At 34.3% G+C, this 23,091-nt stretch overlaps 1 protein-coding gene and 1 non-coding gene across 2 annotated transcripts; one reads left to right on the forward strand and one right to left on the reverse strand.

Annotated features, from left to right (window-relative positions):
• The first annotated feature begins 281 nt into the window (after positions 1-281).
• On the forward strand, positions 282-388 carry LOC141625936 (small nucleolar RNA R71). The gene has a single exon (XR_012535677.1). It is a non-coding gene; the product is annotated as a small nucleolar RNA R71 (small nucleolar RNA).
• Positions 389-20,941: 20,553 nt separating this feature from the next.
• LOC141617208 (uncharacterized) lies at positions 20,942-22,465 on the reverse strand. The gene is made up of 3 exons (XM_074434393.1): positions 22,150-22,465; positions 21,908-22,059; positions 20,942-21,793 (listed from the first exon to the last, which is right to left on the reverse strand). The coding sequence occupies exons 1-3, from the start codon at positions 22,463-22,465 to the stop codon at positions 20,942-20,944; spliced, it is 1,320 nt and encodes a 439-aa protein (XP_074290494.1).
• Positions 22,466-23,091: the final 626 nt, after the last annotated feature.

Here is a 23,091-nt window from a genome sequence, read left to right on the forward strand (position 1 = left end):
CAAGTCTAGCCATAGCTTGTTCAAACTTCAAGTTGATTGTGTCAATGTGAGCACTAAGTTGAGCACCCAATTGAGTAACGGAGTCCACTTCATACTTTCCTCCTATAGTAGCCTTGCGAGGTCTACTATATTGTGAATTATGGACCGCCATTTCCTCAATCTTGTTCCATGTTTGATTGTCATCAACTTCGGTGAACATTCCATTTGATCCCATATTGAGAATGTTCCTTGAATCTTCATATAAACCATTCCAAAATTGTTGCACTAAAAACCATTCGCTAAGTCCATGGTGAGGACATGAGCGACAAATACCTTTGAACCGCTCCCAAGCTTCATACAAAGATTCTTCATCCCTTTGCTTAAAACCCGTAATTTGAGCTCTTAGCATGTTAGTCTTTTCCGGTGGGTAGAATTTTTTGTAGAAAGCTAGAGCTATCTTCTTCAAAGAATCTATTCCAAGGGTGGCCTTATCAAGGCCCTTCAACCATTGCTTTGCGGTGCCGATTAACGAAAAAGGAAATAAGACCCATCTTATTTGGTCTTGAGTCACGCCCGTTTGAGAGATAGCTTCACAATAATCGCAAAAGGTTTCCATATGAGAATGAGGGTCCTCACTAGGCATTCCCCCGAATTGGCTCCTCTCAACTAGTTGGATGAAGGCGGACTTGGCAATAAAGTTTCCGGTGAGATGTTGTGGGGTAGGGGTACCATTTGGTAGATCCTCCTCGGTGGGTATAGAGTGTGACGAGAATTTAGGCATTGTAGGTGGATTTTGTGTGGTATTGTTTAATGGGTTCTCTTCTCCTTCTATTGCGAAAGGATTGACAAACTCACTAGTGGGTTGAACAACTTCACCAACACCTCCCAAATTCCTCCTAACAAGTCTCCTATTATTCGTCAAGGTTCTTTCGATTTCACGGTCAAAAGGTAACAAATCTCTTTGTAACCTTCTAGACATGCAAAATATCAAACAACTCAAAAACAATTAGAACAAACCTTGAGGAGTTTTACTTCCCCAAGGTGAAAAAGACACAACTAATAACAATAAAAGAAATCTTAAATCAATTAAACACCGTCCCCGGCAACGGCGCCATTTTTGATCGTGTCCATTTCGTGTTCACAATTAAGCATATGTGGTCGTTGGTCAATGGTCGATACAAAACACAATTTATACTTCACAAACAACTCTACAATTAGTAAAGAGGCAAGTAAAGGTCGGATCCCAAGGGACGGGTATTGAAATGAGAATTCTATTGTAACTAGTAGTGTCTAGGGGGTGTCACAAATTGGGTTGATGTAGAAGGTTACTAAACTAAAATAGCAATGAAAATAAACTAACAAGGTAAATAAAATAAGGGGTGTAAACAATTGATTAAAAGCACTAGGGTGTCATGGGTTCATAGGGGAATCATGGGATATGATCATACAAACATGTTCTCAAATTATAAGCAAGCAATTATTGTTGTGATGGATTGAGTTGGGTTATATCTTACAATCCTAGGAAAGTTTGGGTCCCGGAGCCGAATCGATTAGATTGTACAACACCTACAAGTCGACTTAATCTTTCCTACTCAACACATGCATGGTCTAACAAGACTCGAGTTGGGTTATGTCTTACAAGTCAAGTTGAAAGGATAGAAGATGATAGTAAATGCAAGGATTCATAGGCTTAGCATTTCATCAAATATAACATGTGCATGTATTAAGATCAAAACAAGCAAGCAAATAAGATATGAAAGCATATTAATTTAAGCATGAATCATTCCCCATGTTGGTTTCCCCCTAATCACCCATTAAACCCTAGCTAAGAGACTACTCACTCATTATCATATTGATCATGCTAGAAAGGTTGTCAATCATACTAACATAATGAAACATGATGAATAAATGAAAGTAATTAGCAATAATTAAAAAGGGATTAAGAGATTATACCTACTAATGATTCCAATAATAAATCAAGAATAATAGAAGTACTTGAATCCTAGATTGAGAGGTTGTCAATCTCCCAATAATAACCCAATTAATCTTCAATTACCCAAAATAAAGTAAGAACAAGAGAGAGATTAAAGAACTAAAACTTGGATTAAAACTTAATTAATACTTGATTACAATATTGAAGAGAGATTTGATTGATATTAACTACCCTAATTATTGATAAGAAGAACATGCTCCTCTAATTAGACTAATGGGGTATTTATAGTGAAAATTAGGGAGGATGCATTAGGGTTAACTAAGGGCTAAACTAGTAATTACACTTTTAAGTTGAGCAAGGAGACTCCGGTATTCTCCGAGAGAAGGGCTTCTCTAATCGTAGCTTGAAGAATGAAAACGTCTTTTGCATCGAAATCCGTGCGGATGGGAGTCGGGACGGCCGGATCTGGGCTGAGGAATCCGAGCGGATCCTTGGGCAAGACGCTCGGATTGGCGAGGGGGAATCCGAGCGGATTCCTTTGAAGGACGCTCGGATTGGGCTTGGACGGACGGGCGGATTGTGTACAATCCGTTCGGATCGTATGGCAGCGTTATTTCTTCTTCTTTTCTTCCCTTTTCTTCATGAATTCCTTGGGGATTTCCTTGGGGACTCAAGGATCCTTTCTCAACAATGCTCTTGTACTAAGCTATGTACAAAGGCCTTCTAGTCTTGTCTCTCCTTGATGCTTGGTCATTGAATACGATCAATTTAGCCTTGTTTTGCCATGAAAATGCAAGATTCTTACTCCTTTCCTACCAAGGGATCAAAATCTCAAAGAATATGCAAAACAAAGAACTAAAGATAAGAAATCACCCAAATAGGCACTAAAAAGCATGGAAACAATGGTAATTCGGGGGCTAAATATGCGCCAATTATGGTCACATCAATTATTTCCACATTGGTAACCGAACTCATATTCTGGTTCAGGCAAAAAATAAACGTATTTTAAAAAGAGTGACAATAAACTTAAGGCATTATGGGAAGTACCAACTTCAACCATATTTAAGGCCATACTGTAGGGTAAAACAAATTAACGTGGGCTTTCACATTGTATAATCATGCAAAGAGCAAACAATGTTATTGTGAAAACAGATTTAAAGAAAAGGTAAAATAATCTTCTCCCGCAAATATTAAGCACATTGCCGATTGAAATATCTACTATACTTAATTTTGGCAAAACGTTCGAGCCACAAATGCGTTTGATTTTCGGACCAAACAACTTTTAATTCGTCAGGGACTATAGTATATATTTCTTTTCACAAGATTAAAAACATACTGATTAATCAAATAATACTTATAAATGAAATAATCAAAATGTTATATAGGCTACTATATTACATAAACCAGATCACCTTTTCAAGGGAGTGAAGACGTTTTCTATATGATTATTCCATAGATTTTGTAATTAGCACACTTGTTTAGACAAATATTTATAGTGAGTTTTATATTTAAACTGATTTTGAAACAGTCTTGAATGGCTTTTGTAAGTATTTCTAATATTAGTTAAATAGTATTGTGTCGTTTACTGTCATTAACATTCAATACATTTTTTATATATGCTATATCAAAGTGCACAACAATATTTCCTATGAACATTATCAATAAAATAAATGTTCCTTTAAAGGCATGACAATGGACATTGGCAGGAATACATTAGATAGAAACATTTATTTGTATGAAATAAATTACCAGAGCATATTACAATTCAATTACTGCATTATTCTTGCAATAATATTCGATATACTTATTTACATGAAGATATGCATTTCTTTTTGCGGGGAAAAAATAATAAGAACAAAAAAAAAACAGAAATTAGAGTACCTTTTTAAGGCGGTGAAGAAGACGGTTTGTATGATTATTCCTTAGATTTTGTAATTACCACACTAGTTTAGGTAAGTATTTATAGTGAGTTTTATATATAAACTGCTTTGGATAAGAATAGGAGAAGTTACAATTTATGAGTGTAGTATTATTTGTCTTTTCACATGCATTAGTTTACAACTGCCATTTGACACATGTCTAATTTAAGCAAATAATCATGAATAATGGTGTCTTTTCACCTGAATTATTTTACAACTTGCATCTGAGAGTGTAATCATTAGATGCATTAATTTATATTATTTAATTTAAATGGTACATTGTTAATGCACGTAATGGACATTGTAAATACAGTGATGGGACAATTCTTTTCATGATGTATCGAAAATTCAAAAATTACAAAAGGTACTACGTCAATATAATGAAATATCATTAACAAATAAGAGAATGTACTTATATTCTTATATTCTGAATGGACATTGAAAATCAACAGTAGGTACAAGGGGTATGAGGTAAATATAAAACTTATACTCAAATGTACCTCAGCTGTTTATATATAGTATTACTCGGTTTGATTTAATAGAATAAAAGCAAGTTCGACCGCTGGTCGGGAAATTGATGTTGGGATAGAGTCAAAATCTTCTTCTTCACAGTCTACAACAACAAGATTTTCTAACTCGTGTGCCAAATGATATTGAAACAGGTGCAATGTCCTCCTTGTTAAGAGATTGTCTGTCAAGTAACAAAGACACCTTCGGAAAACCACTACATTATCCCTGGTAGTCGTTCTAAGCCCAAATGAAATGCTTGTCTGTAATCTGCTTTCATATTCCTCTCTTAAACGGGCTTCCTCATTGTGTAAGATAAACATCTTACCCCAACACTTGCATACTGCTTCCATGTTATGTTTGTCAGCTTGATTAACTTTTTGAAAGATTTGTAGCATGTAAGTTTCATCTTGTAGTACTGTGTTTTTTGCATAGTTATCCTCCACCCCTGCAATTATAGCGTCCTTCCCATTGAATAGCCATCCTAGCATTGTCTTCTTTGCATCAAGATGATGTGCAATGAATTGTTTTCTGTCTTCCTCTTCAGAATTTGTTACCAATCCCAAGCAAAATAATGACATGATTTGCTCTAGAGATGATTTAAAATGGTTATTCCAAAATGTTCATTGGACGATAGCATTTAGAACATCATACTGTAAACTTTAAAAACACTATTAATTAAACGATGAACACTGTGAGCAATATTCGAAATTGAGTAAATTGTACAATTAGTATTTTAATTTACCTATTACTCGTATTTCATATGTTGTACACAATTTTCGTACTTGCCCCAATTATCCCAACACACGTAAAATCTCACACAATTGTAATCAATAAATAACATCCCATTAAACTTGACATGAACATCCAATTAAACTGAAAACGATGAAAATGGAACCAACAAAAGAGGCGTGATTTTCAGGTGATTTTGTCAATGATTTAAATCAACCAAGTATAATTACCTAAGAAATACACCAAAAGAATGGACGAAATTCAGGACAATTTAATAAATGAACGTGATTACCTGGCAATGAAGAAGTATTGAAAACGAAGGTGGAGTATAACCAAAATTTATGGAGAAGTTACCTAATACTCCGTCGTTGAAAGAACTATTTTCTTTGGAAAGATTGTTTGAAAGAAGTATTCCTTTTGTCTATTTTAGATTTACACCTAATTGTGTGTTTTATAATTGAACATAAATTGGCTATACTTCCATAATAGGTATTATTAGGTCCACCCTAGATTTACGTGTGTTGGGGTTATTTGGGCAAGTAGGAAAATTGTGTGCAACATATGATATAGAAGTAATAGTTAAATTAAAATACTACGTACTAATTGTACATATTTACTCAATTTCGAATATTGCTATTAGTGTATACGGAGTATTAGTGTATACGGAGTATATTTTTTTGTTTTCCTTAAAATGAACATTCTTGTATTAAAATGACCACGCACGATATAAATTAATTGTATCAATTGTGAGATCCTAAAGCAAGAAAGTTACACAGGATGTAAATTTGTTTTCCTTAAAATGAACATTCTCGTATTAAAGCAAGAACATCATTGATTTTGGTGAACATTTGTTTTCTTTAAAATGGACAACTGATCATTATAGAATGTACATTATAACAAGTACCTTGGGTGAATGCACATCCAGTACAACTTCGATGTACATACGCCAAAGATCAAAAGTACAAAAGGAAACTAATAAATCATATTCAGGAACTATTTGTGAATGTCGTTACACGCTAATGCATGTCTAATAATGCTGTTACGATGTTTGTTGTGCTCAAATGTTAGTAGCGTGCATAGGTACTTGAATCTCAGCATTGTCAACGATCTCATCTGCAAAAAAAAAAAAACATGAAATTAGAATTTAATAACCAACAAAATAACATTGATTTGTTCTAAATAAGTTACAATTAAAATGTAAAACTCACATCAATTTTGGACAGTCCACAGTCCCAAGTGGCTATTCCCATAAATGTTTCCATGTGCCTCATGGTGTAAATACCACAGTCAAAAATATTTCTGTTATTTCTCCATGGAAGCATTGCTATTGTAGGATCCATGCCCATTACTATATTACTTTTCTCCATAGTTGATTGATTTTCACCCAAAAACCGTGCAAAAGCATCACCCTATAACACAATAATAAAAATTAGACGAGATGAACCATAATATAAATGAATTTACCAATGCAAGTGAACGATAATAATTCATAGTTGAGGAGAATGTAGATTTACCAGTTCAAGTACACTATCACCATACTCTTCTAAGACATTCCCCCTTCTAATGCGGTTGTCAAGAATAATGAGACATTTCCTTGGCAGGTCGAAAACGTACAACACAAAATGATTCTCAAGTGCAATAGGGAAGAAGAACTAGCATCAGGGAAAGAAACTATTGTAAGGTCACTGACAAATAAAGGTTAATTTCATGTTAAGTAATAGCACATTTTGAAAACTTTGACAAGTACATTCACCGACTTCTATTTAAATAGACTACTACGATATCTGAATTTAATTTCAATTACTAAATGAAGTGAGGGACTCACTAGTTCAATGGATGGAAGATCAATCCACTCAAACTCATTTAATTCTACTTGGCGCTTGAAAGGTTTGTAACGATGATAATCAATACAAGCACCTGTGTTCTTCATTAATAACAACTGCACAATGAAGATAAAATTTTAGTAATGTAAAAATGTTGGAAATAGTAAACTGAAACACATGAAAACAATGACCAAACTTACATATGTAAGTGTACTAAAAAAGAATCGTGTGGGATTGGTTGGATTCCCATCCTTTTCTTTGTAGTTTAGATATGCCGACCAAGAATCTATGACAAAGCTTGAGATATAGTGATACGGTTTTAATGACAACAGTTGATCCCAACCAAGGACATTATTTTTGAACTCAAATAACGTATTCTTGCACAAAAAAAATAATAGAATTATGATTAAAGCAGATATGTAAAGATGAACTATGTAAATGAATATAAAATATTAAATCTTCTGTATGTAATTACCAATTGTTATCCACAGAAGCCGTGGCAAGTGAACACATAATTTGAAATCGATATTGCATTGATGTCAAAGGTATGAAGGGATTCGTGTCGTCAATAGCATCAAGGAGAGGTTCACATGAAGGACTCTTACTAAAATGATATTGATTCCCTGTTTTCGGATATAAAGATGGACGATCGTGAGACAATTTTTTTCTTTTTTACCCCGCTCTGGTGCTTTGCATAAACAGAAGAGTCCTCATCTTCGGGAACACACCTAAACCGAATGACAGCAGCGTTTGTAGGCGCATCCTTATTCCTTTCAAAGCAATTAATTTTCTCACTTTACGAAGAGCCGCTATGTGTTTGCTAGCGAAGTGGGTTGTTTGTTGAAAACCTGGTATGTTTGATATGACGTTTGAATTGGTGTTTTGATTAAATGAGCAAGAATTTCTATCGGTGGCACTTCGCATGACTTGTTCCTAAGGTAGCCCTAACAATGTCATGTTTGTCCCTCACGATCATTTAATGCGTGGCGATTCAAGATGGATCAACAATCCCATCTTCAATGGGGCTGTCGGGAACATCAATCAACAAAGGATAAGAGGAGTTTTTTAAGATGCTACACGAAGTGCGGCGAACTCTAGGACAATTAACAATCTCGTTTATTGTAGGGCTGTCGGGAACATCAATTATCGCAACAGAAGAATATTTTTTGTCAACTGTTTGTAAAGTATGACAAATGCTAGGATGATGTACTACTCCTATTGTAGGACTGTCAAAAACTTCAATTATCTCAGCAGAAGAAGAGTATGTGGTGAATCTTGATGGAGGTTGACAAACAGTAGGTGAATCAGGACTGATTTGCACAACCATAGTGACATCTGTGTTCTTCAGTTTTAAATGTTGTTTTTTTTTTTAAAAATAAAAAGAAAAAAAAACATATAAGACAGAAACATAAAGCCTTTAAAAATACAGATATCCAGAAAGAACATGCTAAACATTAAGAAAGTACATGAAGAAAATACATCCTAAATATTAAGCCATAGCAAAGAACATCAAAATTATTAGGAAATAATGTGTACAAATTCCGACATATTAATATGAAGCAAAGGTATCCAGAAAGTAAATGCTAAACATTAGTAACAAACTACATCAAAATCATTAGCAAACAATTCGTATAAATTCCGACATATTGATATGAAGGACACGTATCCAGAAAGTAAATGATAAACATTAAAAAAGTACATGAAGAAAATACATCCTAAACATTTAAAAATATTAAGCCATAGAAAAGTACATCAAAATCATTAGGAAACAATGGGTATAAATTTAGACATATTGATGCACCTGAGAAATAATATTAGGACTGATTTATAATGAACATCTTCGAACATTAACAGCTAAGGAAACTATGTAAAATTCGAAGCAGATGAAAAGTAAACACAGTTATTTTTAGCAAATAATTAAAGGCAAAGAGTATAACCTTCATTCCGATAGAGAGCGATAAGAGTAAATGAATGATCTGAGAATGAGAAAACGTGCAGGTACAATTTAATTGACAGGTTTATCAAAAAGTAATAAGATATTAAAGAGAAGAAGTTTAAAGTGGCGGTTTTTTTTAAAAAATTGGGTCATACTATAATTCCACAAGTCCATTTTTTATTTTATTTCTTTTTTTGTTTATTCCAACTACTAGAACCATTTGAACCTCTACTTTTATATACCCATTTTATAATTTAAAACTTCAGATTAGGTCAAATTAGGATATATGGCCATTTAACAAAATGGTAATGTTATAATTTGTCAATGTATTTTCTAAAAGTTTTAAATGTACTTTTTCGACATTCATAATGTACAAATTAGATCAAGTTGTTGGATTACAAACGACCACAAGATCAAAAGACACCATAGAGGGGTCGAGTGAACGCTTGTTGGGGCGGGATTAAAACTAGGAGACCAAGTATCCTAGAACGGCATGAGAAAGGGTTTACGGTTGGATTATGAACGGCCGCAAGACCAAAAGACACCCTATAGGGGGCGACTGAACCCTTGTTGGGGACGGGATTAAATCTAAGGGGTCAGGTATCCTAAAATGGGACGGGAAAGCGTTTAGGGTTGCATTAGGCAGACCGCTACCGCGAATCCACCTAATCCAACTCTAAACCCTTTCCCTTATGTGTGGTTTGTATAGCCGCAAGACCAAAAGACACCCAACAAGGGGCGAGTGAATCCATTTTTTGGGAAGGGATTAAAAATAGATCTTTGTGATTTATTAAACAGGTTTTCCTGTTTACACTGTATATATTATGTAATTTATCTAAACAGTTTAATTAAAATGTCCATTATCTATATTCATAATGTGCATGTTTTGATAATTAGGTGCAACTAAAATATCATTAAGCACTGTTTCAAAAATGTACATTATATTATATTTAAAGGTACATTAAATTATTTTAAAAAGAACATGAAATATTAATTAAATTGTAATGCATGTGATCGTTTAATAAGATAGAAAACTTCAAAAGTTCATTCATATACTTAGATTATGATGTCGCTATAGATAGATCTTTGACGTGATTTTAGACCTATTTCCCTGTTTTCAATGTATAATAGAAATAAATGTGCTTTCAATTTAATTCAAATGTCCATTATGTATGTTTATAATGTGCATGTCTTTGTTTTACAAAAGAGATTTAAAAGCGGACTGAAATATACATTATATTATTTTGCTAATTCAGTACATCATAAGTCGCTATTCAAGGAGATAATAACGTTCAAGTAAATAGCACGCCAAAAATAGACAAAAAAGTACTTTAATTAAGTGCAACAAAACATTAGTTCACAAATTCAACATTTTGCTTATGCAATTACAAATCATTACACATACTAACGTACACTAGAATTTAAAATATCATACTACATGAACAGGGATGTCATCAGACAAATTCTAACATACTGCGTAGATAATATCTGAACATTAAATGTAATCACAAGCTTTAGAGAAATGACCCTTCTTCGCATGATCAGCAACAGTTTCATGGCAATCGTTGTGCTCGAACATAAGTAATGTGCATAGATATTTGTATCGTAACACTTTAAGCACGCTCCATTTGCAAAAAGAAGCAAATAATTAACAAGATAGGCAAAACACAATGAACATGAATTTCTTTAAAATAAGAACCAACACTCACATCATTTTTCATCAGGCCACATTTCCAAGAGATTAATCCCATAAATGTTTCCATGTGTCTCATTGTGTATATACCACAGTCATCAACATTATAGTTATTTCTCCAACTAAGCTTTGCAACAATGGGATCCATAGCCAACACAATGTTGCTAGAGTCAGAAGTTTTTGGGTTCTCACCCAAAAACCTTCCAAAAGCATCAATCTATGACAAAACATTGTAAACCAGTGTTAAGCGTGACTAATAGTCAAAAGTCAATAGAACAACAAAAATGTGTCAAATTCAAACATACTGTTAACAGTGGAGATACACCATATTTCTTGATGACATCTTCATCTGAGATTGAGTTGTCAAGAATGACGAAACGCTTCCTCACCAGGTCAACCACGTATAAGAAAAAGTGTTTCTCGTGTACAATTGGGAAAAAAAACTGAAATTACAAAACAAATGACGTACAACCATAAGTACAGTCAAACTCTTCAAATGGTACATTTTAACTAATCATGAGGCACACGTAAAAAATAAGAACAGTACATTGCAATATAAAGTGACCTTATTTAATACAAACGCAAAGAAAATTTCCTTTGACTCAAGCAGTTGAAATAAAACAAAAGCAGAATGTACACATGGAATGATAGTATGACTCATGGTCTATGTTCCCGACGTGTGCATATAGTTGCAACTGCTCATGCATATTAGATATTCCCCACATTGAGAAATTACAACATTAACATTGTAAATGTTTAAAAAGTACATTTAGTACGTTTAGAAAGTACATTGAGAAATTATAGCATTAACATTGTGTTAAATGGCCATTTATCCTACTTTGGTCTAATCTGAATTTTTTTAATATAAAATGGGTATATACAAGTTGAGGTTCAAATGAGTTTAGTAGTTGGAATTAATCAAAAAAAGAAAGGACTTATGCGATAATAGTATGTCTCAATTTTTAAAAAATGCAATACAACAATGACAAAGAAAATTGCAAAGTATGTCAAGCAAACAATAACAACTTACGAGTGCGATTGAAGCTATGTCTATTCCCGGGAAAAGCTGCAACTCCATTTTTACACGAGCCTCGAATAATTCATAAATTTTTTCATCACTTAAACCTGGGCTGGGTTTCGCTAATACAGACTGCATGGGAAAGTAACGAAAGAGGGAAGTACAATATTTCAAAATACATATTACACACAGCATTTAAGAGTGTATGTAAATGTACTTACATGCACAAGCGTGGTAAAAAAAGAACCGCTTCGGAGTACCAAGATTGTTTTCTTCCTCTTTACAATTCAAATATGATGACCAGCAATCAATTACAACACTCGAAACATGTTCAGACGGCTTTAATGACCACAAATGCATTCGCGTTGCAAAATAAGTCTTGTACGAATATAAGTGCTCACTAGAGCACAAAATATAACAAATTACTTGTCGGTGTGAAACACGAAAATGACATACACAAAATGGTAATTTAGCAAGTACACATTTTAGATTACCTGCAACGACGATTGTTAGTGCCCGGTCTTTGAAAACATAATCACCACTTGATGGTGCACCGCAGATTTGAGGTGTTAACACATTGGTGTCATCTTGGATAGCGAAAAAACAACGGATCAAAACGAGATGACTGTTGCTTGTTCTTTGGATAGAGGTATATAAGAAGGACTTGCCATGAAATGAACCCTTTTGGTAGCAGAAGAAGATTCACCAGTGACACGGCGATCCCGTTTAACCCCTTTAGCTGCGGCTAACCTTGCCTCACTCTCAAAGAAAGTCTTTCTCCACCCCTAAATCGAATGAAAATTCACAGTGATGTGTACAAATGAATTTCTCCACTTAGCACATTGTTCTGTGTATTTAGCACGAGCAAGTTTCAATTTGTACGCTTTCTCAGCTGCATTTGCTACGATAATAAACTGTTCATCCTCATCTAGTGTCTTTGGATTCCCACGGTGGTGCACACGACACATCTTGGTACCACCACCATATGTCAAATATACAAATTCAGTTGCCGAATGGGCCTGTTTGACACACTCTTCACCTGAGAAACATTGCAAACCAACCGCGTATTTCTCATCTAACACAACCATATCTTCGATGACTCTCTTTCTTTGAGCGGTGTAGTCATCCGCAAACTCTGGACAAGGCACGAGTATGAAGGTACATATTTAGTACTATGAAGGTACATCTTTAGTACTATGAAGGTACAAAGAAAATATTTCAAAGTGAATCTTGAAAAGGAATAGTGAATACTTCGAGAATCAATGGATATACCTCCGAAGACGAGTATGAAATTGGAGATTTTGTATCAGTACTAACATCCCTCGACACTCTCCGCACTTTTTCAACCACTTGTCTACATGGATTAGAAAATCTAATTCTTTCCATCAATCGACCTTTTACACGACCAAGACCAAACCGACCAGACTTCATCATCTCCGCTTTTCCTTGAGAAAAGTGCGTGAGATGTCCAATTCAAAAGAGTATAGTAATCTCTTTCTACGAATCGTTTTTCATGGACAACACGGTCAACATAAACAAGCTGCAAGTGAAAACAGGATTATGACTGGAAAATGGCAGGTTTTAAAACCATAATAACTAACAATAAATGTAACCCAGAAGATTTGTACCATTAGAAACTGGAGAGGTCCACCAAAGTGATTCTTCTTCCCCTTCTTGACCCAATCCTTTGTGTTATACCGCAAACTCTCCATGACAAATTGACACCAATCAAGTGACCAATGGCGGACACATTCCTCGGCGATTTTAGTACATGGTGATTTGACGAACGGCTTCGATTGTTGCGCATTAACAAAGACACAGCAAGCACCACAAAATTAATCTTAAATTGATCACTGTAATCATCATGACAAATAATATGCTCTGCAAGGGTCTTGATATCCACTTGACCATCAACATGAAATTGAGCTTTCCAATGCGCGTAAAATGCATCACATTCTGCATCTTCATCACTACAGCATGAAAGTAAAACAGGTTTTCCTCCAATTGGGAGGCCAACAGCATCATGAATACAAGAAGCAGAAACACGAAAGCGCTGTTTATTAGGTAGAATGATAAAATCCGAATACGGGTTGTAGTTCTCAATTAACCAATAACCAAGCCGTAAAGGAAGCCTTGTAACCCTTAGCCAAAACAATGAAGAAAAACCAATCTCTTCCAGAGCACACCGTTGATTGTAATCAAGGTATCGAAGGACATACACAAAACTTTTAGGTGACATCCGAGTGGTAATACGGGAGAACGTTGGAGTGGGATCATCACAGAGGGGCGAGGTTGTTCAACCTCGGAGAAATACGGCGTGTAACAGTTCAGGGATCGCTTTGCGCTTCAATAATCGAAAGTAGTTTTGCATGTAATATTAATCAGTTCTGTTGTGTTGTACACGTTTCACGAAGAAATGTCCTATCAGTTTTATTGAAAGGTACATGATCTACAACAATAATGTGCACGCAATTATGACCTTTTGCATGTGGTATTAAATTGATGCTACTTACGTTAAAAGTACTTTAAATTCAACAAAAATTCAAAAAAGCACAAATTAGATCAAACTAAAAAACAACAAACAAATCGAAATGTATAAGCAAGTTACGAAATCAACAAACAATGCGACAAATACAAATTCCGATAGCATGCAAATGAAAACACAAATTTCGATTTTAAAAACAATACTGAACTCAAAATTCATCAATAAAATGAATAATCCGGCAAAATGAACATAAGAAACATTAATTTAGATTACACTAGAGTTACATAAATTAAGGACGAAATCGAGAAAAGCTTGAAGCTAAACAGTACTCACCTTCATGACGAAATAGGTAAGAGAAAATCCAACAGAAAGACGAAAATGCAACTCCACAGAGAATAAGGAGAGAGAAATAGTTGAAAGCTTAACAAAGAAGGTCGGAATCCATGGTTGAAAGCTTAACGAAGAAGCGCGAGGTAAATTTCAGTGAAAAAGAAAGACAAAGCCCTCAAGTTTTGGTAAAGCAGCGCGCGTTATAGGCCCTTAGATTAGCCGCGTCAGACAAGATCCAACGACTGATGCGCGTTCTTACGGTTCTCACGCTTGTGTCATTCTCATATGATCCGAAATCTTATTATTATTATTATTATTATTATTATTATTATTATTATTATTATTATTATTATTATTATTATTATTATTATTATTATTATTATTATTATTATTATTATTATTATTATTATTATTATTATTATTATTATTATTATTATTATTATTATTATTATTATTATTATTATTATTATTATTATTATTATTATTATTATTATTATTATTATTATTATTATTATTATTATTATTATTATTATTATTATTATTATTATTATTATTATTATTATTATTATTATTATTATTATTATTATTATTATTATTATTATTATTATTATTATTATTATTATTATTATTACTAAGATTATTATAAGGATTATTATTAGACTAGTAATTAGATGACTCCCCATATATACACTCTCACACATTACATTAGACTACCAATTAGACTACGTTAGTTTATTTTCTCTCAACATTTTTAGAACCCTAGAATATTTTCCTCTCTCAATATTTCTTCAATAAAAGTTGCAATCTTTCTTTAATTATAGTTTAATTACTCTCTAGTTTATCCAAGTCCTTCTCTTCTCATTAGTTTACATTTAGTCATTTGGGTTGTATTTTGAAGATTTGAAAAAGTTCATTCTCCATTATTATCCAAGTTCATTACTTTCCTCTTAGTTGGTATAATTCTCATCTTTAGTTTATATTTATTTTCCTTAGTTTACATTTCTTATGTTGTTTAATTATTATTCATCCAAGGTAGTAAACTTTACCATGTTTACCATGTTTAGTTGTGTTTTGTTCCATCTTATTGTTGGTTTTTCATTGTTAAACATGTGTGAATAGTTCTCATCTAGGGCTTAGGGGAATCTTGGGTTTATAATGGGTGTGATTTTGGGTTAGAATTATAAGGATTTGAGTATTTTAATGGTTGTTACTTTCATGCACATGAAGTGTTTGTAGAATTGCTCCTATGAAAGTTTGAGTATTTTCTCACATGTTTGGTTATCTTGGTGTCTATACTAGTGGATGAGTAATCTTGGTGTGTGGACTATTAGATGATCCTTGTGTATGTGTGTGACGAATTTTGGTTAATCACATGAAAGTTGGTTAATGAACTCTAGGTGTCCTAAGACATTAGGCAAAATTCCTTGACTATTTGCATCACCCATTTCTCATGTTTACCTTGTTTCATGCCTAATTACCCAAGTGAACTCAAAAGGTCTAGTCTTTCTCATATTGATCAACTACACTTTCATTTTAGCATATTTTCATATTATTTTGCATATTAGTTAAGAATCAACCAACCTTACTTTTATTTAACTAAAATAGGATTTAAACCGACTAAGTATACACCCCCGTCATCCTTGTGAATTCGACCCCGATTATACTACTTAATTGGGTTGTTTTATAAATTTTTTTTGAGCCGATAATCGACGACTAGAACCGGTCATCAGCGATATGTCCCTTTTGGGATATTTTCGTTCACCAGCAACCAGCAATAACAACCAGCAACAGCACCAGCACCAGCATTGGCTGCCTTCTCGAATAGAAGGCTCAACCACCTCAGCACATATAAAGCAGTCAGTTTGGTATTAACTGGCTAAGAGCATATTCACAAGTTTGAGGCGTCCAGAACCGTGCTTCAGGTATGATCTTTGCGTATGGCTGGCGAGCTTATGTAAGCAAGTCTAATGGACTATAAACGACCCGCGGAATCCTCAGGTCATTGGACTTGGGGTATACTTTGACTTTCGCCTTGTCCAAGCCTCAGTCAAAGTGGGGGCTCTGTAGATATTCGTATCTATCGATACTGGAATTTATAAACTCCCGTCAAACACCCGATGATGATAGGACAGCATGTACTCCTAGGTCCTAGCTGGCATTTGTCATTTATTTAAATTCGTTTTACGACGTAAAACAGGCGTTGTCGATGAAGCGTTATTTAATTTAAATGATATTCAAACTAATAAAGATTTTAAATTCATTTTATATATTTTAATTTGAATTTATTTTCTAATTTATTTTATTGAAAATAAAATAGATTTTGATTTGGAAATTTGTTTTGAAATTTAAATTGTTTTATAAATCATATTTGAAAAACTCGATTTTAAGACGGTTTTATACACGATTTGGAACTCGTTTTCTATGTGATTTGGGCACGACTTTCGATGCAACTTTTGACCCAATCTCTTCCTGTACAACCCATGTTTTGGCTCGTCCCTTTCATGAACCATGGCTCGAGCCGCCATCTAGCCACCTAGCCACGACCTTCCTTGGTCCCCAAGCTTTATATTATCTCTATAATATTTGCCAAGTCGAGCCATTATCCCTTGCCATAACCGAAACATACTACTTACCAAAAACCCGCAACAATCTTTCGATGTTTCCTATTCCCGTCTCATTCCGCAACTTTGCTCCTCTAGCATCTCCACACACCCATAATCTATTGCCAAGCTTCAACTACCAGAAAAAAACCCTAAATCGTACTCGATTTGGCTCGAAAAACAGAATGTTCAAACACTCCGTTTTCGCGTTATTTCTAGTGTGAAACAACAGCTTTTCTCCCTTAATTTTCATGCCTATTGCATAAAAAATATCCCTGTTTGTTTACACTTTCAAAATCCACGTTATTCCACAATTCTAAAACATCTTTTCAATAAAATTTTCATCAAGAAACGAGTGAGATATTCGAGTTTGAAAAACGTTGCGCAACTCCCTCAAAAACACGTGTTTGCTTCAACTTTCGTCGACGACGGCCCCTCGAGATTAATCTACAATCAATTACGACCCAAGACGGTGTCAACGATTTACATGTAGGTTGAGGGTGCAATATTACCCATCTCTTTCCTTTCGGTTTTTCCTTTTTTTTATACTTCGTTTATTTATCGTTTTATTTCGTTTTTTATTCGTTATTACTAACATTGTTTATTTTTCTTTGTAGTTATTTTCTTAACATGTTTGTTCGATTAATTTTTCCTTTGTTCATGTTTACTAACCATGTTTTTATGTGAGTATGATTATTTAATTTAGTTTGTTTAGATTTTAATTCGCATTAGCATGTTTTAATGTTTAATTATGAATAATTTTGATATGTCTGTAATTTTAATTATCAATTTGAAGTTATTGATGTTTAATTTAATTATAATGAAATTCTTGTTAGATTTTCCATGTTTTATTCGTTCTTATGATTTTTCACATGTTTAGTTTAATTGTTTGATTATTTGGCATGTTATTAGATCTAATTTGTGTTTATTTATTTTTAACCATGTAAAAATTGATTTGTGATGATTTTCCACACTTATAATTTGTTATTTGAATTTAGGTTAATTTTCGTGATCTATTTCATTAATTTAGTATTTATTTCGCAATTAACATTGTTTTTATGCAAAACCCGCGCAATGCACGGGTCAGATTGGCCTGTTTCGTGATTTCTAGAACCGTTCAATGCACGGGTCTGTCTAGATTATGTGTTCTAATTTGTTTTCTTATTTGATGATTTTTTATTAATTTTAGTTTAATTAATTTTAGATTTTAATTAATATTGTTATTGATTTAATTTGCGTTGTATTTTAACTAACCACTAATGTTTGTTAAGTCTATTTTATGCTAAGAGTAAGAATATCTCTTTCCCTCTCTTGTTGGTTGCTTTACTAGAATAGCTAAAGAACTCACATGCTAAATTTACTCGACGAGTTAATTGCATTAAATTAACATAGAACGGAATTCACATGTTAGGGTTAAAACGTTGTTTGCACTTCAACAAATACAATTCATTCGACTAGCCATCATTTTTCTAAGTAGAGGCCGTCATTACAACGGGCGGAGTTAGGTGTCTTATTAACGGACTTACTAACACGTACCCACACACGAGTCCTTTTCTTTAAAACGGTTTCCGAATTTTCCTTAAAATTTGGTGGCGACTCCTTTTTCAAAAACCCCCGTGGATTATCAAATTCCCACATCCACAATGGCTTTCCGACTGCTGCATGTCCACGGGTTGGCGTGCAGGTGACCCATGTCCACAACTCTCCTCACCATAAGCTCACTGCTAAAACAGGACACACATTGACAGGGCCACCAGGAACTTTGACACCACGCAATGGCATTGCAATAGCGGGGGAAAAACACTAGGAAGCCTGCTCCTGGGATCTTTCTTAGGCCAAAAAAACCCCAGTTTTACAAACATTAAGATGAAGGCCTGACCGAGGACCATCTTCCATAATCAGCTCTAAAACCTTCCCCGCAACCAAGGTATCACATACAATAGTGTCATCATCTAAGTACCAAGCTTGCAAACTTAAGTCAAAAGAGTCCCTGATCTTACAGACCAAAGGATACAACACCAATGCAAAAAGTAGAGGACGCAAAAGGTCACCCTGTTGGACCCCCTGGTAAGACCATAAGCTGTGTTCCCTATAATAATATATTATTATTATTATTATTATTATTATTATTAGTAGTAGTAGTACTAGTAGTAGTAGTAGTAATATTAGTATTATTATTATTATTGCTTTCTATTATTCCTAAAACCTATATAAGCTTGTGACCTCAAAGCCTAATACTCTTTTACATATCTCAAATTCACACAAGAGAGAAACTACAATTTTCTTCAATCAATTTGTGGGTTTTATTACTTCTAAAGCCATCTAATTCAATCCTTTGCTTTGTAAATGTCCTCTAATCTTTATAAGAACCCTTTATAAGACTATATTAATTAATCTTTCTATTCTTGGATCATCTCTATTAGTCATTTTATTCAATTAGTTTATGACCTAACCCTAGAAATTTAGGATTTGGAGGAAAATTGATTATATTGGATAATTGATTAAATTATACTCCCTCTTATTCTAAATAACTCTCCCTATTTCTTTTTTCGTCTATTCACAATACTCTCCCTATTTCCTTATTTGGCAAACTTTTATACTTATTTTAATCACCTCACCCCACAACACTCATACTTTATCTTATTTTAATCACCTTACCCCACAACAATACTTATTTTAATTACCTTACCCCACAACAATACTTATTTTAATCCAAAATTGCTATATCACGCCCCCTATTTTACTTGTTACGCCCCCTACTTTTTCATTTATTCCTATTTTACCCTTGGACTGTTTAATTAATTAAAGTAAAAAATATTTCTCGTTTTTTAGTTTATGGTTTTCGGATACGGTTTTTACAAAATTATAATCGGAGACGTTTTTAAATTATTGTTTCATAATTATTGGATTTTGGTAATATCTTTTACAATAACTAATAATAAATGATTTTTGTTGAACTTTTCATTTTTGATTTAATTACCGCTTTGTCGTAACTAAGTTTGGGGCGATTTTTAGAATAATTAATTTAATATGTACCCGGTCTTAAAAACGTATTTTTCACCAACTATTGCATTTACTTAAAATTTCACTAAAAAAAAAAAGTGGCCTTGTCTTGTGAATTACACGACAGAACCATGGGTGTGTCATGTGGTTTACATGACATGTCCATGGCCATGTCTTGTAAGCCACATGACAGTGCCATGGTCGTGTCTTGTAATTTACACGACAAGTCCTTGGCCATGTCTTGTAATCCACATGACGGGTCCTTGGCTGTGTCTTGTAAGCTACATGACGAGGCTAATTTTCGTATTTTTTTAAATTGTGTTATGTGTGCCGCTAAATTTTATTTTATTTTTTAAATCTTGTAACCATTATTCTTGAAACGATATAATCTTTTCATTCATTCATTCAAGACGATTTTTTGTAACGATTTAAAATCATCTTGAATGAATGAGAGTACGCTTTAATTTTATTTAATTTTATAAAAAACCGTCTCCAAAAATCATAAAATAAAAAACTAGAAATATTTTACTTAACTAAATACATAATCTAAGGACAAAATAGGAATAAATGAAAAAATAGGAGGCGTAACAAGTAAAACAGGGGGCGTGATATAGCAAATCCCTTTTAATCACACAATACCTTCCCTCTCTCCAAACTCCTACCCCCACACAAATACTTTACCATATAATACTCCCTTCCTTAATTCTTGTGCCCCCTTAAATAGGGAGGGTTATTTAGAATAGGAAAGAGTATGTAGTAATTATGTTAAATAATGTATCGCCGGCGACGGATTTGTAGAGGATCACTACTATTTGGCTATAGTCTCATGTACTAATGTACATCAGTGCTAGCCTCATGTACAAGCATATAAAGTAATCAGGTACTGGTCTTCCTTTGCCAAAAAAGTTAATAAGAAAAAGGACAAGAGTTTTTTTTTTTTTTTTTTTTTTTTTTTTTTTTTTTGACAATCGGGTTAAAGAGTTCTACAATTTAGTATCACGCTTAGCTAGCCTATGAGCGGCTTTATTACAAATTCTAGGAACATAAGCAAAAGAAACGCAGTGAAAGTTTGCTGCAACTTTAGTGATATCTTCAACGGTATTCCTAATCCAATGTTTGAGTTGATAAAACTTTAGGACTTGAGCAAGAACCTGTAAACAATCAGAGAAAATGGTAATATGAAGGATATTGCGAGAGAGCGCCCAATTCAAGGCCTCCCTAATTGCCAAAGCTTCCGCTTGCTCAGCATTCTCAGCACTTCCTTTGATACAGAATTCAGACAAAACCTCATTATCAACCATGATATATCCACCCAAACCAGCAATAAGCTCTTTAGACCACGCCGCATCCACATAAATATGAGACTGATAGAAATTCAGAGAACCCTGGATCAAAGGAAAGAGAACTCCATTCCTAAGGTTTGCCAAGTCTTCCTCCAAAGATGTTTGGAAAGTTAAGGACCCCGATTTCCTATCCTCCGCACAAAGAGTCAATTTAAGAGAATCTTGATAAAGTAAGATAGCACCAATAGGGGAACACTTTGAATCATCAAAGACCCTTCTGCACCTTGTCACCCAGATAGTCCAGATAGTACACAAGAAGGAGAGACAAGCCTCTTGTTTATTATCAGCCTTAAAAAGAACAGAAAGCCAATTACATACCCAAGACTGGATGTTCAAATTATCCCCTGATTGAGCCCGAATCCCCAGAACACTTCCAGCCCAAACTCTACTAGCAAATGAACAATCACGAAAAAGGTGATCAGGCGTTTCCGTTTCTTGTGAATCACAAAGCACACAGGTAAAGGGGCCATCAAAACCCCTCTTTAAGAAACCCTACCCACAGGGCAACGATTCAGTGAGGATTTTCCAAATAAGAATGATCCAGCTTTTCGGCCCTGGTAGATTCCATAGGATTTTATGAAAGACACCCATGCACGCAGCTGGAACTCTTGAAAGGTCCTTCGGAGTAGCTGAAGTATTCCATGAGTTTTTTAGTGCAATGTGATAACCAATCTTAACTGAGTAATTTCCAGATGACGAAGCCGACCAGAAAAAATTGCCACTGCCTTCAGAGCATTGAACCGGGATAGCAAGAATGTCTTTCACAGAGGTTTCATAAAAAAACATTGACACAAGTCTACGGTCCTAACACCTATTGTTACAAATAAGATGTTTGATTCTCAAATTACTCAAATTAGGGGAATCAGTAAGAAGCCCTGAACATAGAGTTTTTGGCACCATTCCATTAACCCATTTAGTATTCCAAACACTAAGATCAGAAAGTGGAGAGATGTTCCAAGATAAAAGAGGTTTAATGAGTTGAAGGCCCCAAACGATACCTTTCCATCCCCACGAAGAATTACTCTTGCCATCATTAAAAAGCAGATCGCCATCACGCCACCTTAAGCCATATTTAGCTCCAATAGACTTACTAAGAATAGAATCTGGCTGGGTGATCATTCTCGATCCAATCTTTGCTAAGAGAGCTTGGTTAAACTCTTTCATACGTCTAATACCTAGACCACCATTCCCTTTAGGTTGGCTTAGGAAAAGCCTACTACACTAACTAATAGAAGGAGATTTCTTGTGACCCGCCCACCAAAAATGTGACAAGATAACATCTAATCTTTTTGTCACACTTATCGGTATTTTGAATACCGATAGAAAGTAAACAGAAAGGGAAGACAAGACAGAAGAAATCAAAGCCAATCTACCAGCTGACGATAGAAGGACACAATTCCATGAGGATAATCGTTTCCTAACCTTGTCAATGATAAACTCAAAAATTTCTCTTTTGCTTCTATTACACCCAGAGAGACCCACATCAGTAGGAATACCCAAGTAGGAACCCATATTAGTGACACACGGTATATTGAAGGTTTTCAAACATTGCCGAGCAAAGGTAAGGCTAAAGCACGAGCTTAGAGTCATAGAAGATTTATTATCATTAATAACCTGACCCGATGCATGACAGTACTCCTTAAAAATTTTGTTCAGGTTAACACAACTCTCATAGTTACCTTCGATAAAAAAACATAGAATCATCCGCGAAGAGCATATGAGAGATAGGGATACTCTTCCTGCTAACCTTAATTCCTTGTATAAGCCCCTCCTTTTCCAACCGCAGAATG

This window comes from Silene latifolia, chromosome X, assembly GCF_048544455.1.
Source record: "Silene latifolia isolate original U9 population chromosome X, ASM4854445v1, whole genome shotgun sequence".
NCBI classification, from domain to species: Eukaryota; Viridiplantae; Streptophyta; class Magnoliopsida; order Caryophyllales; family Caryophyllaceae; genus Silene; species Silene latifolia.

What these genes read in the sequence shown, in the direction of transcription:
- LOC141617208 (XM_074434393.1), bottom strand. Translation starts at nt 22,465, where the DNA reads ATGAAAGAGTTTAACCAAGCTCTCTTAGCAAAGATTGGATCGAGAATG. An exon ending in TACTGATTCCCCTAATTTGA is followed by an intron (nt 22,060 to 22,149) that starts GTAATTTGAGAA and finishes CCTCTGTGAAAG; the next exon opens with ACATTCTTGCTATCCCGGTT. An exon ending in CTCCGAAGGACCTTTCAAGA is followed by an intron (nt 21,794 to 21,907) that starts GTTCCAGCTGCG and finishes CCCTGTGGGTAG; the next exon opens with GGTTTCTTAAAGAGGGGTTT.